The following is a 17,000-nucleotide window of genomic DNA, read 5'->3' as shown; positions in this document are numbered from 1 at the left end:
CAGCTTCTCCCAGAATCTATGAGCCCCATTCGTTTTACAATCCTATCTAATTAGATCCTAACTAGATAGGATATGAAAACAAATGAGGCTCAAAGATTCTAGGAGAAGCTGGGTAGGGGTTGGATTGTGGGAGAATCCTAAGATTCTGGCAAAACAACTGGGCCCTAGTTAGGTTGGACGGTGGCTCCACGCAATGTATTGCTTTATATCATGGAAAAGGGGAGGAGGGTGGAGAGGCAGTGGTGACAACATGCGAGGACAGGAGAACGTTATGTGGCGAAGACGAAGTATGGTTCATAAAAGAAGAGTACTTGGAGTATTTTCTTGATTAGATTGCTTGCGGTGGAATCAACCCATCCTATTGAAGTCTTAGACTTGGAACGGGTACTCACATATTTTCTGGATGGGTGTGGCTAGGTCTCACTCGGCTGAGATTTAACCAAGTTTAAGTCAAGTGACATGACATGCAATAGAGAGAAATAAAAACCTGATTCTTTTGCTCAAATCTCAATGTAGATCTCACGGATATTGCATGGATTGAGACTACGTTAAGTCTTAGTTGACTGAGACTTAGCAAGACTGTTTCTGGATTTTTTTTCAGCCTATTTGATGCTATTTTTCAATGGTATGACATGCTCCTTGAGTACAATCTGTTTGTGGTGACTTCCCAGAATCCGCCGTTTCGATCTCTCAAAGATGCTCACAATAGTAGGTTGTGCTTGCGTATATGTTCATAGGGTTTGGCACACGTGTTTGTTGTGAGTGTGCGTCTATACTGTGTTTCTAAAGGAAATATGAAATGATGAATCTAGATCTAAATACTATGCATACATATGCAACTTGTTCAATTTTTAAGCAAGATTTTTGTGGCTTTAGAAATGACAAATCCAATTAAAACCTTGTCCGGCTCCCATGAATTGAGTCCATACTCCAAGAACTGAAATGCATTCCACAAATTTGAGCACAAGAATTGAAACCATAAATTTACTACATACAATTACATGGGACCCACTTGCACGAGTTGATCTGGGAATAAGCTCAAGTTGCTCCTCGGTAAGTAGACAATGCCCATCAAAATTTTGAATTATTTTCATGGAAACTTTATAGCGTGAACACAACCTTGAACTTTTAAATACCAAAGTTCTACGAAAATTTGGACGTCGATTTACTTTTACAGTTGGATCCCCATCCGAACAACATTAGCCAAATTTCAACTGATTTTGAGCAATATTTTATGTGTGAAAACGATATTAAATTCAAAGCACAAAAAATAATACTCCCTCGTTAGCTAATTAATTGGATCGGAGGAAGTAGATTGATTAACTTTTACTTCCGTTTGACATCCAAACATACTATATGTATGGGAATGTTAACTGAAATATTTTGCATCTAATTCAAATGATATGAGAATGGGATTTAGAATCTAACTGAATGAGTTCAGTTCATTTTGGGGTGACAAACGACGTGCAAACAAATATACGTGGAGTTCAGTGAAAACATTAGTAACGTCACTCAAAAACATGCAAAACTTTGAATTAAAAAACTTCATGTAAAAATCAGTTATTTTTGTCATGATATTACACCTTACACAACTCAAACACCCAAATAAAAACAGATGCCACGAGTCATCACTCTGTGTGTACGGGTACGGTCAAATGAAAGAATCAACCAGGTCAACACAAGGAACAAACTTGAGCTTGCAGCGCTCAAGCATCAGACCGTCGTCCATCGCCTAGAACCGGCGGCCGCTGTACCCGCTCGCCTTCTGCCGCCGCTCGGACCGCGCCCGCAGCACGCACAGCTGCGCCTCCCACACGTCCCTCGCGAACCCATCCGCCGGCGGCCTCGCCTCAGCCCGGCCCGTCCTCAGCTCAGCGTCGTACCGCACCCTCGTAGCCGGGTCGGACAGCGTCTCGTAGGCGCGGCGGAGCTCGACGAAGAGCTCCGTGGACTCGGCCCTGCGCGACGGCGGGCACACGTCGGGGTGGTACTGCAGCGCCAGCCGCCGGTACGCGCGCTTGACCTCCTCCTCGCCCACGCCCGCCGAGTGCTCCAGCGACAGCACCTTGTAGTAGTCCGTGGCCCTGCCCGCCGGGCGGCGGACGCCAGCGCTCGCAGCCGCGGCCGCCTTGACAGTGCGGCGGCTCCTCCGGCCAAAGACGGCACCGCCGCTAACACTGACCGTGGCGTTCATGGCTGGTCGAACGTTCCAAGAAAGAAAGAAGTCCTTGCAGGCGGTGTAGAGCGAGGTGCGTACTGGCGGTGACGAAGAACAAAATGTACGGACCATGTATATATAGGCCGGACCGGAGCGGCGCGCCGGAGGACGAGACAAATAGTAAGGAGGTGCGCGGTCGGCCGGTGCGGTAACGCGTTTTAGGTTTGGGTAAATTGGTGGTGAAGGTATACCGTATACGGATGCGCCATTTGGACGGAGACAAAGAGAGTGCGCGTGCGGAAGGTGGCGGTCGACCCGGCCGCACGTAGATTCGCCTGTTTCCGCCGTCTGAGGTTTGACCGTGTGGCTGTTACAGGAGATCATAGTTTATGATGATGGAAGATTCTCCTCCTCACAGACCCGTACGTGCAAATGGTGCAAGAAATTAAAAATCCAGGCGAGCGACAGCTCTGATTAGTTGGTTAATTAATCCGCTCCGGCAATGGGAATAGTTCACGCGCTATTCCTTGTTTCTCTCGGAGCATTGTCTTGGGTGTCATGGCAAATATTATCAATACCTGATGTGCGTAAGCGCATAGCTAAGTTTCACCGTGCTTCCCTCCGTGCTCAAGCCATGCGCTATGCAGCTGTGCCCATACTTTCCTCCTGGCCCTGATGCCACGAGGGAGGGTGGAGCTCCAGTGCAGCGTCCGTGGTACCCAACCATGGAGGGTTCGTCCGACAAAGTGGCTCACCAAGATTCCATCAACAAAACATCCTTAAATATTATGAATGTAACTTCAAATAAACTAACAGCATAGACATATATGCAGCTAATCGATCCAATGTCGCATGCAACTAATTTGACCAATGGCATAGCGAATAACGAACGATACAAAATGGAGCAAAAAATGTACCGTGTCAATAAAGGACTGTGGGGCTTTGCCCTACAGGAAATAGTCAAAAAAAAAAGGTATCATGTCCTACTATGACATTCAGTTGAACATGACATGTGCAGACCTGGCGCCGCCGCTGCCCGTGCTTGTCCACGCCCATTGGAGCTGCGGCGAGTCACACACCTTCTCCGACCCCTCTATTTGCATAAATCCCTCTGGAATCACCCATCCAGACGTCGAATCGTCATTGGTCACGGGTGGTGCAGATGAAGGCTTCCTTGTCGGCGGAAGGGCGGACACGCGCGGGGTGGCCGGGCGCAGCGAAAGGGACACATCCTCCTTGACGTCCACAAGCTCCTTGGCCGGAACATCCTTCGTCGCTGCTTCCCGCTTGCGCAACTTCCTTCGCCACCGCTTCCCGCTTGCGCTGCTTCCTTTGCCCATGCAGCTCATCCTCATGCACGATGACGATGCATCTTCCGTGCCAACGATGGTGATGGGGTACCCAATGGTGACATCTATGGTGGCGGACGGACTGAGCTACAGTGACATAACTGCAGGTGCAGTTGGGTCACTGGCATGTGGGCCAGATGCCTGTTGGGCCCACATGTCAGTGACCCAACTGCACCTACAGGATGGGGAGCAAGGGTGGAGGACAACTATGACTCAGATGCGAGACATGGAGGACAGATGATGAGGAGGGCAATGGACTTGGTCAATTTGGTGAAATTTGAGGTGGGTTTGGTCTATCTTGTCTGGCATGACGGATGGGGCCGGTTGCGTCCGGCCCTCCTCATATTTGTCCCAGATACGAGCTGGATATAAGGGGTGCGATCAGTTCAGACGTATAGGGCCGATTTGAGGGGACCGGATGGACCACCATTTCATGATCGATCACTGACTCAGCCATCCGTCTGGACATATAAGGAACGTTTAAGGAGCTGACTGTAGATGCTATTACTGGCTTATGCGTTTGTAGTACTTAGCACGTTCACATAAATACCGTTCCTATGCCTAGTACACACTTGCTTGTTTACCTAAGCTCAACTCTGGGCGGGCTGGACCAGCCAAAATGAAAGAAATAGCCTGTGGGCCGGTGTTCTAAGGCCCAGCAGTAAAAAAGGTTGTGGACAAATTTTAAAATATTGGGCTGTCCATGGCCCATCCGGCCTTGCTTTAGTTCCACCATTGTGTACCAATACGAATCACCCCTCAAAAAAAAACCAATACGAATCAATACTGCAATTGTTGTCAACGTGATTTATTTATGGATTAAATCAATCAGAAATTCGCTTATTTATCAAACAAAAGTGAACTTTTTGGGGGAGAACTTCAGCTTTATTGATTAAACAACGACATTATACAAAGTTCCGCAGATACAATCCGAAACAGAACGTAAAACACTAGAACTAATAGAGTGCATAGGTGATTTAGCAAACAAATGAGCTTGACATTTAAGTGCACACGAAACATGTTTGAATATCACCGAGTCAAATAGCGCAGAAACACACTTGATATCAGCAACAAGTGAGCCAACAAGGGAATGATCAAAGCAATCAGAGACAAAGATCACATGAGAGACATGTTCATCTACTGACAACTGAACAGCACACCTCAGGGCCATGGCTTCAACCATTTCAGGCTCCAACTCTGTAAAGATCGCCTCGCTGCATGCCACCACGCATCGGTGAGCATGGTCATGCCCATAAGCCTAATACCCGATTTATTCAGCTTAGTGAAAATGGCAGCATCAGAATTAAAGGAGTGAATTGCAAGAAACCACCATATTTGAAGCTTCTCTTGCAGAAAACAACCTGGTCGCTAATCTTTTACAAAAGCCATCGCGCATTCAGTAAAAGTTTTGCAGAGTGCACTGAACCTGTCATTTGGCGCGGTTGAGGGTGTTTCCGACAGGTGGGCCCAAAATCTCTGACGTGTCCTAACGGACGCGCGGACGGCACCGTTTCCTTAAGACCGACGCACTCGGGTCGCGAGAGACAGACCGCCCGCGCCCGACCACATCTCGCTCGCTCTCTCTGCTCTCATGCTCGCTCGCTCCCCTCTCTCTTGCTCCTCTCCTCTCCGACCGCCGCCGGCAGCCATGGTGTCCTGGAGCGACAGCGAGAGCACTGAGGGCTCCGCCGCGCAGTACATCTCCTTCGACGACTCCCCTATCAAGGTCAGAACCTTCTATTGCTCATTTGTGTTATATGGTTTCTAGGGTTCAACATTTGCTCAATTTGAACAAGTTTTTGTTGGATTTCTCAGATCCCAGCTACAACTGATGAGCCGTCGTTCGAGGGTCTTGCTGACGACTTGAATGTGATTTGTGAGCATGAATATCCAGGGAGGAAATATGTTGCATTTGAGGGGATAAATACTGGGAGGAGGTTCATTGCCTGTGCCACTGAAGTAAGTTTTAAGTTGTGACTTTGCAGCATTCCAATTCTTGTTCTAGGGTTTGTAGGTATTGTTCATGTTCTAGGGTTCATAGTTATTATTCATGTTATAGGGTTCATAGTTACTGAATTTAGTTCTAGGGTTCATAGGTACTGTTCTTAGTTGTTGTAAGTGCATCTAGTGCCACCCCTAGTTGGTTTTGGAGTATTGACGACAAACCTGGTTGAGGGACTAATGTGTTTGTGAGAATTGTAGGATAACACAGGTAGAAGTCCCTCATTGATTCGGTTTTCCTACCAGAGATGACCCCTAAAAATGCATGAAGACATTGAAGTCAAAGGTGGTATGTGAAGACATTCACATTGAAGACTATGACAAGAGAAGACATCGCGTGAAGACTATGGAGCACGAAGACTTAGCAGTTTCGTCGTTCTTTTTCTTCTTTGTTGAGTCATAGGAACAACCGTACTGTTAAGTGGGGTCCAAGAGAACCAGTCAGAATGACTGAAGTGATGCTTAACCAAAATCCTATGTCTTCGAGTGAAGACTATGAGAGCAAATCTTATTCAGAGTTGGATAAGTCAGCTTTGCTTGTAGCCCAAGTAAAGTTGTCGTGTGTGCTTGAAATCTGACCGTTGGAACACGTGTCAGTTCCTTAGTGACCCAGGGTCATTTCGGGAAAATCAGGTCGGGTCGCCTTGTGGCTATAAATAGCCCACCCCCTACAACCATAAACGGTTGGCTGCTCAGCGTTAGTGCACGGCTTTTGTCGTTTGAGAGCAACCCACCTCGAAGTCTTTGAGAGAGAATTCCTTGCGAGGATAAAGCCCTAAACACCCAGAGCCAAAGAGTGTTAGGCATCACTTAAGTCTTCTTGTCTGTGTGATCTGAAGACTTATTACACTTGAGGACTATGAATCCTCCAGCCGGTTAGGCGTCGCGTTCTGAGCATCCAAGAGTCATTGTGGATCACCTGTGAACGAAGTCTGTGAAGGTTTGGAAGTCTACCTTGAAGACTTACCAGAGTGATTGGGCGAGGACTGGGTGTCCTTAGCTCAAGGGGAATAAGGTGAAGACACGGTCTTCTTAGTTGAATCTCAGCCTCCCTAACCAGACGTACAGTTGTCACAGCAACTGGAACTGGTCCAACAAATCATTGTCTTCAATGAGTCACTGGTTTCATCATTCCCATTCCTTTACTTACTGTTGGCTCTGGTGAAGTCATTGTATGGTTGCATTATCTTTTGTCTTCACTGAGTGACCGCTTGTTCTGATTGGCTTCACACTATCTTCCTACCTGATCTATACTGCCTAGCTGCTATTAGTCGTTGTGCTTTCACTTCATTGAATACTTGACTATGGCTTGCTTAGTGTAGTCTACCTTCCGCTGCATGGTAATAGGTTTATTTCTATCGTTTGTCTTCGGAACTTCCATGCTTTGAAGACTTCCATAAAAATCGCCTATTCACCCCCCTCTAGTCGATCACTAGCACTTTCAATTGGTATCAGAGCAAGGTACTCCCTTGTTCTGTGTGATTCGGTTTAACCACCTGGAGTTTTAGCTATGTCGACTGCAGGGATAATCAAAGTCTCCGCTGCGTGCCCAGTCTTCGATGGAACTAAATATTGTTGGGTAACGTAGTAATTTCAAAAAATTTCCTACGCACACGCAAGATCATGGTGATGCATAGCAACGAGAGGGGAGAGTGTGATCTACGTACCCTTGTAGATCAACAACGGAAGCGTTTAGCACAACGTGGTTGATGTACTCGTACGTCTTCACGGCCCGACCGATCAAGCACCGAAACTACGGCACCTCCGAGTTCTAGCACACGTTCAGCTCGATGACGATCCCCGGACTCCGATCCAGCAAAGTGTCGGGGAAGAGTTCCGTCAGCACGACAGCGTGGTGACGATCTTGATGTACTACCGTCGCAGGGCTTCGCCTAAGCACCACTACAATATTATCGAGGACTATGGTGGAAGGGGGCACCGCACACGGCTAAGAATATGATCACGTGGATCAACTTGTGTGTCTAGGGGTGCCCTCTGCCTCCGTATATAAAGGATCAAAGGGGGGTGCGGCCGGCCAGGAGAGGGCGCGCCAGGAGGAGTCCTACTCCCTCCGGGAGTAGGATTCCCCCCCTTCCTAGTTGGAATAGGATTCGGGAGGGGGGAAAGAGGAGAGAGAGAAGGAAGGGGGGCGCCGCCCCCCTCTCCTTGTCCTATTTGGACTAGGGGGGGAGGGGCGCGCGGCCCAGCCCTGGCCACCTCTCCTCTCTTCCACTAAGGCCCACTAAGGCCCATATACCTCCCGGGGGGTTCCGGTAACCTCCCGGTACTCCGGTAAAATCCCGATTTCACCCGGAACACTTCCGATATCCAAATATAGGCTTCCAATATATCAATCTTTATGTCTCGACCATTTCGAGACTCCTCGTCATGTCCCCGATCCCATCCGGGACTCCGAACTCCTTCGGTACATCAAAACTCATAAACTCATAATATAACTGTCATCGAAACCTTAAGCGTGCGGACCCTACGGGTTCGAGAACAATGTAGACATGACCGAGACACGTCTCCGGTCAATAACCAATAGCGGAACCTGGATGCTCATATTGGCTCCTACATATTCTACGAAGATCTTTATTGGTCAGACCGCATAACAACATACGTTGTTCCCTTTGTCATCGGTATGTTACTTGCCCGAGATTCGATCGTCGGTATCTTAATACCTAGTTCAATATCGTTACCAGCAAGTCTCTTTACTCGTTCCGTAATACATCATCTCACAACTAACTCATTAGTTGCAATGCTTGCAAGGCTTATGTGATGTGTATTACCGAGAGGGCCCAGAGATACCTCTCCGACAATCGGAGTGACAAATCCTAATCTCGAAATACGCCAACCCAACATGTACCTTTGGAGACACCTGTAGAGCACCTTTATAATCACCCAGTTACATTGTGACGTTTGGTAGCACACAAAGTGTTCCTCCGGTAAACGGGAGTTGCATAATCTCATAGTCATAGGAACATGTATAAGTCATGAAGAAAGCAATAGCAACATACTAAACGATCGGGTGCTAAGCTAATGGAATGGGTCATGTCAATCAGATCATTCACCTAATGATGTGATCCCGTTAATCAAATAACAACTCTTTGTCCATGGTTAGGAAACATAACCATCTTTGATTAACGAGCTAGTCTAGTAGAGGCATACTAGTGACACTCTGTTTGTCTATGTATTCACACATGTATTATGTTTCCGGTTAATACAATTCTAGCATGAATAATAAACATTTATCATGATATAAGGAAATAAATAATAACTTTATTATTGCCTCTAGGGCATATTTCCTTCAAATATCCCTACTAGAAGAATAAGATGCGCATGCATCTTGAAGCCATTGATGTCGACCTATGGTATATCGTCAAGAATGGCGTTCCCAAGGCTGGTGAAGGTGTCACCGCTGCTGTTGTCAAGAAGTTCTTTCAATTGGACTCCACTGCCAAGAACATCATCTGTGGTCATCTGACCAAAGGACAGTATGGCCGTGTGAGTGCTTTGGAAACATCCAAGCTAGTCTGGGACTGGCTCTCCAAGGTCAACGAAGGCGTCTCAACCCAGAGAGATCAAAGAATCAGTGTCCTTCGCAACCTCTTCAACCGCTTCAAGAGAAATGACAATGAGAATGTCAAGCTCATGTTTGATCGACTCACTGACATCACAAATGAGCTTCAAGCCCTCGGCGCTACTGAGATCACCAAGCATGAAGTCATCAAAGCACTCCTGAGATCACTTGACAGCTCGTTTGACACCCTAGCCCTGATGATTCAAGAATGTCCTGACTTCAAGACACTCGATCCGTCTGACATACTTGAGAGGCCCAACACACATGAGTTTCAGCTTTCTGAGAAAAGAGACATCTATGGTCCCAACTATGGGAAAACTCGTGCCTTGAAGGCAAAAGTTGTCTCCTCATCTGAAGAAGAATCTGACAGCAGTTCTGATGATCCTGAAGACATTGGAAAGGAGCTTGCTATGCTTGTGAAGAAGTTCCAAAAATTCACCAAGAAGAAACGCTTCAGAAAGTCTTCACGATCAAGCTCAAGGAATGATGAAGCTTCTGCTCATGACTACAAGAAGAGAACATGCCACAAGTGCAAGAAACCTGGCCACTACATCTCTGAGTGTCCGCAGTGGGACAATGAGAACAAGAAGAAGAAGAAGAAGAAGAGCAAGGAGTATGATTCTGATGACAAGAAGAAGAAGAAATACTCAAAGTCTTCTTCCAAGTCTTCCTCAAAGTCTTCATCACACAAGAAGAGCTCATCTAGCAAGGCTCGTGCATTTGTTGGCAAGGAAATGGATTCAGAGGAGGAGTCCGCTTCTGAGGAGGTGGAGGTGGAGTCTGAGGAGGAGTCCGATTATGGCATTGCAAGTCTGGCTACAGCATACGTTGCCAAGTCCATCTTCAACACTGAAGACAATGACTTCATCACCAACACCGATGCAAATGACAAGGACTACTCCGCTCCCACCTACTGCTTCATGGCACGCGGTGCCAAGGTAAACACACGCACTACTCACTATCAAACATCCAGTGAAGATGACTCTGATTGTGGTTCCAAACCTAGCTACAAAACACTTGCTAAAATTGCAACTGAACAACAGAAAGCAATGGAACATATTAAAAAACTATTAGACAAAAGCGATGACCTGTTGGACGCTGAAATGACTCGATCTCAGTCCTTAATTGAAGACATAAAAAATCTTCATGTTAAGTATGAGGAACTTGAAAGTCGTCATGAAACGCTCTCAACAACTCATGAAAAGCTTTCCTATGATTATCTTCAAAGGAAGAAAGATCTTGAGAAATTGAGAGCGGCTCATGAAGATCTTCAAAAGGAAAACGAGTCACTTCGCGCCAAACAGATCAGTTTCGCTCAGGAAGGATTTGAACCACCATGTCTTAAATGCATTGAGCGTGACAACGCTACTTCTATTGCTGGGTGTTCTACTGCTGCTACTATTGCAATATCTTCAACTGTTGATGTGGTAACTAACCCCTCTGCTGAGGATACCACTGCTATTGCTGATGAAAATGCAAGGTTGAAGACATTGCTTGAAACCGGGATGTACAAAAGTCTCAAAGGGCATCAGACACTATGTGATGTTCTCAAAAGGCAGATCCTGAACCGAAACCCTAGGAAAGAGGGTCTTGGGTTTGACAGGAAAATGAATGTTGATGGCTCTTACTGGAAACCTGAGCAGTACCCCAAAACCACATGGGTTGCTGCAAAGGAACCCTCAGTGGATCCATCCACCCTGTCAGGCTTCAATTGTGCTAATCCCATTGTTATTGATGAATCCTTTGATGCAAACTATAAACTGTTTAAGAATCAGAATGGTGAAGTGTTTGCTAGGTATATTGGTACTAACTGCAGGAATGGGCCACCTATGAAGAAAGTCCGGGTGCCGAAAAGGTTGCTGGAGAATCTTCCTGTGAATGTCGTCATGACACCACAAGTGAAGAAGACAAACCCCAGACCACAGGCTTCATATGGTCCAAAGGCTTCATACAGACAAAGGACTCACCTGAGTCGCACTAATGCAAATGTTTTGCAGGGAAGCCATACTCAGGCCTATGAATATGAGCGTGTTTCATCAAACTGCCATGTTCATAAGACCAAGAACTACTCTGCTTATTCTTATGAGTACTATTGTCCACTAGCAAGACTTTTTGCCAGGGCTCCAAAGCCAAAGTTCTCAGATGCTGCACTTAGACTCATTGCTTCGAAGCCACCCTTGAAGATGTGGGTGGCTAAGAAAGCTTAACTCTCTTTTGCAGGGAATGGTCTCCAGCTGAGAATCAAATTCGTCTGAAGCTATTGCTGGGGACCTTAAACATCTTGTAGGGCGCAAGATCAAATGCCGAAATGGTCTTATTATGTATTTTGTTCCTGAGTCGCTTGCTACTTGCCCTATTGTAAGTGCATCTAGTGCCACCCCTAGTTGGTTTTGGAGTATTGACGACAAACCTAGTTGAGGGACTAATGTGTTTGTGAGAATTGTAGGATAACACAGGTAGAAGTCCCTCATTGATTCGGTTTTCCTACCAGAGACGACCCCTAAAAATGTATGAAGACATTGAAGTCAAAGGTGGTAAGTGAAGACATTCACCTTGAAGACTATGACAAGAGAAGACATCGCATGAAGACTATGGAGCGCGAAAACTTAGATCTTTCGTAGTTCCTTTTTCTTCTTTGTTGAGTCATAGGAACCACTGTACTGTTAAGTGGGGTCCAAGAAAACCAGTCAGAATGACTGAAGTGATGCTTAATCAAAATCCTATGTCTTCGAGTGAAGACTATGAGAGCGAATCTTGTTCAAAGTTGGACAAGTCAGCTTTGCTTGTAGCCCAAGTAAAGTTACCGTGTGTGTTTGAAATCTGACCGTTGGAACATGTGTCAGTTCCTTAGTGACCCAGGGTCATTTCGGACAAATCAGGTCGGGTTGCCTAGTGGCTATAAATAGCCCACCCCCTACAACCATAAACGGTTGGCTGCTCAGAGTTAAAGTACGGCTTTTGTCGTTTGAGAGCAACCCACCTCGAAGCCTTTAAGAGAGAATTCCTTGAGAGGATAAAGCCCTAACCACCCAGAGCCAAAGAATGTTAGGGATCACTTAAGTCTTCTTGTCTGTGTGATCTGAAGACTTATTACACTTGAGGACTGTGAATCCTCCAGCCGGTTAGGCGTCGCGTTCTGAGCATCCAAGAGTCATTGTGGATCACCGGTGAACGAAGTCTATGAAGGTTTGGAAGTCTACCTTGAAGACTTACCAGAGTAATTGGGCGGGGACTGGGTGTCCTTAGCTCAAGGGGAATAAGGTGAAGACGAGGTCTTTTGAGTTGAATCTCGACCTCCCTAACCAGACGTACAGTTGTCACAGCAACTGGAACTGGTCCAACAAATCATTGTCTTCAACGAGTCACTGGTTTCATCCTTCCCTTCTCTTTACTTACTGTTGGTTCTTGTGAAGTCATTGTACGATAGCATCACCATTCGACTTCACTAAGTGATTACGACTACTGATTGGCTTCTCAACATCTTCCTACCTGATCCTTACTGCCTAGCTGCTATTTGTCATTGTGCTTTAACTTCATTGAATACATGACTATGGTTTGCCTAGTGTAGTCTACCTTCCACTGCATGATAATAGGTTTATTTCTATCGTTTGTCTTCGAAACTTATATGCTTTGAAGACTTTCATAAAAATCGCCTATTCACCCCCCCTCTAGTCGATCACTAGCACTTTGAATTGGTATCAGAGCAAGGTACTCCCTTGTTCTGTGTGATTCGGTTTAACCACCTGGAGTTTTAGCTACGTCGACTGCAGGGATAATTAAAGTCTCCGCTGCGTGCCCCGTCTTTGATGGAACTGAATATCCCTACTGGAAGAATAAGATGCGCATGCATCTTGAAGCCATTGATGTCGATCTATGGTATGTCGTCAAGAACGGCGTTCCCAAGGCTGGAGAAGGTGTCACTGCCGCTGATGTCAAGAAGTTCGTTCAACTGGACTCTACTGCCAAGAATATCATCTATGGTCATCTGACCAAAGGACAGTATGGCCGCGTGAGTGCTTTGGAAACATCTAAGCTAGTCTGGGACTGGCTATCCAAGGTCAACGAAGGCGTCTCAACCCAGAGGGATCAGAGAATCAGTGTCCTTCGCAACCTCTTCAACCGCTTCAAGAGAAATGACAATGAGAATGTCCAGCTCACATTTGATCGACTCACTGACATCACAAATGAGCTTCAAGCCCTCGGCGCTACTGAGATCACCAAGCATGAAGTCGTCAAGACACTCCTGAGATCACTTGACAGTTCGTTTGACACCCTAGCCCTAATGATTCAAGAACGTCCTGATTTCAAGACACTCGATCCGTCTGACATACTTGAAAGGCTCAACACACACGAGTTTCTGCTTTCTGAGAAAAGAGACATCTATGGTCCCAACTATGGGCAAACTCGTGCCTTGAAGGCAAAGGCTGTCTCCTCATCTGAAGAAGAGTCTGACAGCAGTTCTGATGATCCAGAAGACATTGGAAGGGAGCTTGCTATGCTTGTGAAGAAGTTCCAAAAATTCACCAAGAAGAAAGGCTTCAGAAAGTCTTCACGATCAAGCTCAATGAATAATGAAGCTTCTGCTCATGACTACAAGAAGAGAACATGTCACAAGTGCAAGAAACCTGGCCACTACATCTCTGAGAGTCCACAGTGGGACAATGAGAACAAGAAGAAGAAGAAGAGCAAGGAGTATGACTCTGACGACAAGAAGAAGAGCAAGGAGTATGACTCTGACGACAAGAAGAAGAAGAAATAGTCAAAATCTTCTTCCAAGTCTTCCTCCAAGTCTTCATCACACAAGAAGAGCTCATCTTGCAAGGCACGTGCGTTTGTTGGCAAGGAAATGGACTCTGAGGATGAGTCCGCTTCTGAGGAGGCGGAGGTGGAGTCTGAGGAGGAGTTCGATTCTGGCGTTGCAAGTCTGGCTACAGCATACGTTGCCAAGTCCATCTTCAACACTGAAGACAATGACTTCATCACCGACACCGATTCAAATGACAAGGACTACTCTGCTCCCACCTACTGCTTCATGGCACGCGGTGCCAAGGTAAACACACGCACTACTCACTATCAAACATCCAGTGAAGATGACTCTGATTGTGGTTCCAAACCTAGCTACAAAACACTTGCTAAAATTGCAACTGAACAACAGAAAGCTATGGAACATATTAAAATACTATTAGACAAAAGCGATGACCTGTTAGACGCTGAAATGACTCGATCTCAGTCCTTAATTGAAGACATAAAAAATCTTCATGTTAAGTATGAGGAACTTGAAAGTCGTCATGAAACGCTCTCAACAACTCATGAAAAGCTTTCCTATGATTATCTTCAAAGGAAGCAAGATCTTGAGAAATTGAGAGCGGCTCATGAAGATCTTCAAAAGGAAAACAAGTCACTTCGCACCAAACAGATCAGTTTCGCTCAGGAAGGATTTGAACCACCATGTCTTAAATGCATTGAGCGTGACAACGCTACTTCTATTGCTAGGTGTTCTACTGCTGCTACTATTGCAATATCTTCAACTGTTGATGTGGTAACTAACCCCTCTGCTGAGGACACCACTGCTATTGCTGATGAAAATGCTAGGTTGAAGACATTGCTTGAAACAGGGATGTACAAAAGTCTCAAAGGGCATCAGACACTATGTGATGTCCTCAAAAGGGAGATTCTGAACTGAAACCCTAGGAAAGAGGGTGTTGGGTTCGTAAGGAAAATGAATGATGATGGCTCTTACTGGAAACCTGAGCAGTACCCCAAAACCACATGGGTTGCTGCAAAGGAACCTTCAGCAGATCCATCCACCCTATCTGGCTTCACTTGTGCTAACCCCATTGTTATTGATGAATCCTTTGATGCAAACTATAAACTGTTTAAGAATCAGAATGGTGAAGTGTTTGCCAGGTACATTGGTACTAACTGCAGGAATGGACCGCCTATGAAGAAGATCTGGGTGCCGAAAAGGTGTTTGGAGAATCTTCCTGTGAATGTCATCATGACACCACAGGTGAAGAAGACAAACCCCAGACCACAGGCTTCATACGGTCCAAAGGCTTCATACAGACAGTGGACTCACCTGAGTCATACTAACGCAAATGTTTTGCAGGGAAGCCATACTCAGGCCTATGAATATGAGTGCGGTTCATCAAACCGCCATGTTCATAAGACCAAGAACTATTCTGCTTATTCTTATGAATACTATTGTTCACCTGCAATATTTTTTGCTAGGGCTCCAAAGCCAAAGTTCTCAGATGTTGCACTTAGACTTATTGCTTAGAAGCCACCCCTGAAGATGTGGGTGGCTAAGAAAGCTTAACTCTATTTTGTAGGGAAAGGTCTCCAGCCGAAAACCAAAATCGTCTGACACTATTGCTGGGGACCTTAAACATCTTGTAGGGCGCAAGATCAAATGCCCAAATGGTCTTACTATGTACTTTGTTTCTGAATCGCTTGCAACTTGCCCTATCAGTCCTAATCTCGATCTAAGCTTTAATAATCCACTGGTTCGTCAAATGTTTTTGCTTCACAATTCTATTCGTGCAGCCTATCCCCCTAACTGCACTGTAGGGTACGACACGAGCTGCTTCAGAATGGATTATTGATAGTGGGTGTACAAATCACATGACTGGCAAGCGAAGCCTTCTCATGGACTCAACTTTACGTCCATCAGACAAAAGTCACATCACATTTTCTGACACTGGTAAAAGCAAGGTATTGGGTCTAGGTAGAGTTGCAATCTCAAAGGATCAACACATGGATAAAGGCATGCTTGTTGAATCCCTTGGTTTCAACTTAATGTCTGTCTCAATGCTTTGTGATTTAAACATGATTGTGATGTTTGTAAAATACCATTGCCTTGTACTAATGGAATCTGACAAGTCTCTAGTGTTTGAAGGGTATCGAAAAGATGATTTGTATGTTGTAGATTTCTCAGCAGGACCACAACTTGCAGTATGTCTTCTAGCAAAAGCTTCTGAATGCTAGCTCTGGCATCGAAGGCTAGGGCATGCTGGCATGAGGAACCTCCACACCCTTGCAAGGAAGAAGCATGTCATAGGCATCGAGGGCGTCAAGTTCAAGAAGGATCACTTATGCGGTGCCTGTGAAGCAGGAAAGATGATGAGGGTCAAGCATCCCTCGAAGACAGTCATGATAACGACTCAACCCTTTGAATTGCTACACATGGATCTTTTCGGTCCCACTCATTACTCAACTCTTACTACTACTGCTTGTCTCTATGGCTTTGTCATTGTTGATGATTATTCAAGATACACTTGGGTGCATATAATCCTTTACAAGACTGAAGTGCAGGATGTCTTCAGACGTTTCGCCAATCGAGCAATGAACAACTATGGCGCCAAGATAAAGCACATCAGAAGTGACAATGGCACTGAATTCAAGAACACTGGCCTAGATACATATCTTGATACTTTGGGCATCACACACGAATTCTCAGCTCCGTACACGCCACAGCAGAATGGCATCGTTGAACGCAAGAATAGAACACTTATTGAGGTGGCTCGGACGATGCTTGATGAATACAAGACTCCAAGAAAATTCTGGCCTCAAGCCATTGACACTGCATGCCATATCATCAACCGTGTTTATCTTCACAAGCTTCTGAACAAGACATCCTATGAGCTCCTTACTGGCAAGAAGCCAAATGTCAGTTACTTCATAGTATTTGGCGCCAAGTGCTGGATCAAGGATCCACATCACACTTCAAAATTTGCACCAAAAGCACATGAGGGTTTTATGCTTGGATATGGAAAGGATTCACACTCCTACAGAGTCTTCAATCTCTTTCATTACAAAGTGGTTGAAATAGTGGATGTGCGGTTCGATGAAACGAACGGCTCACAAAGAGAGCACTGCTTCTGTTCCTGCGCCTGCTGCGGGTCCTCAGTTT

At 45.7% G+C, this 17,000-nt stretch overlaps 1 protein-coding gene and 1 pseudogene across 1 annotated transcript; one reads left to right on the top strand and one right to left on the bottom strand.

The window, feature by feature from the left end:
- Positions 1-1,549: 1,549 nt before the first annotated feature.
- Positions 1,550-2,297, bottom strand: LOC147971544 (chaperone protein dnaJ 20, chloroplastic-like). Its single transcript, XM_087522802.1, has one exon. The coding sequence runs from the start codon at positions 2,288-2,290 to the stop codon at positions 1,733-1,735; it is 558 nt and encodes a 185-aa protein (XP_087378928.1). The 5' UTR covers positions 2,291-2,297; the 3' UTR covers positions 1,550-1,732.
- A 2,858-nt stretch (positions 2,298-5,155) lies between these two features.
- Positions 5,156-17,000, top strand: part of LOC125506084 (uncharacterized) — a 33,275-nt pseudogene continuing 21,430 nt past the window's right edge.

Source organism: Triticum urartu, chromosome 5A (genome assembly GCF_056163025.1).
Source record: "Triticum urartu cultivar PI428250 chromosome 5A, HENAU_Tu73, whole genome shotgun sequence".
NCBI lineage: Eukaryota > Viridiplantae > Streptophyta > Magnoliopsida > Poales > Poaceae > Triticum > Triticum urartu.
Note: the sequence above shows the minus strand (reverse complement) of the source record. Positions and strands in the feature narration are given on the sequence as shown.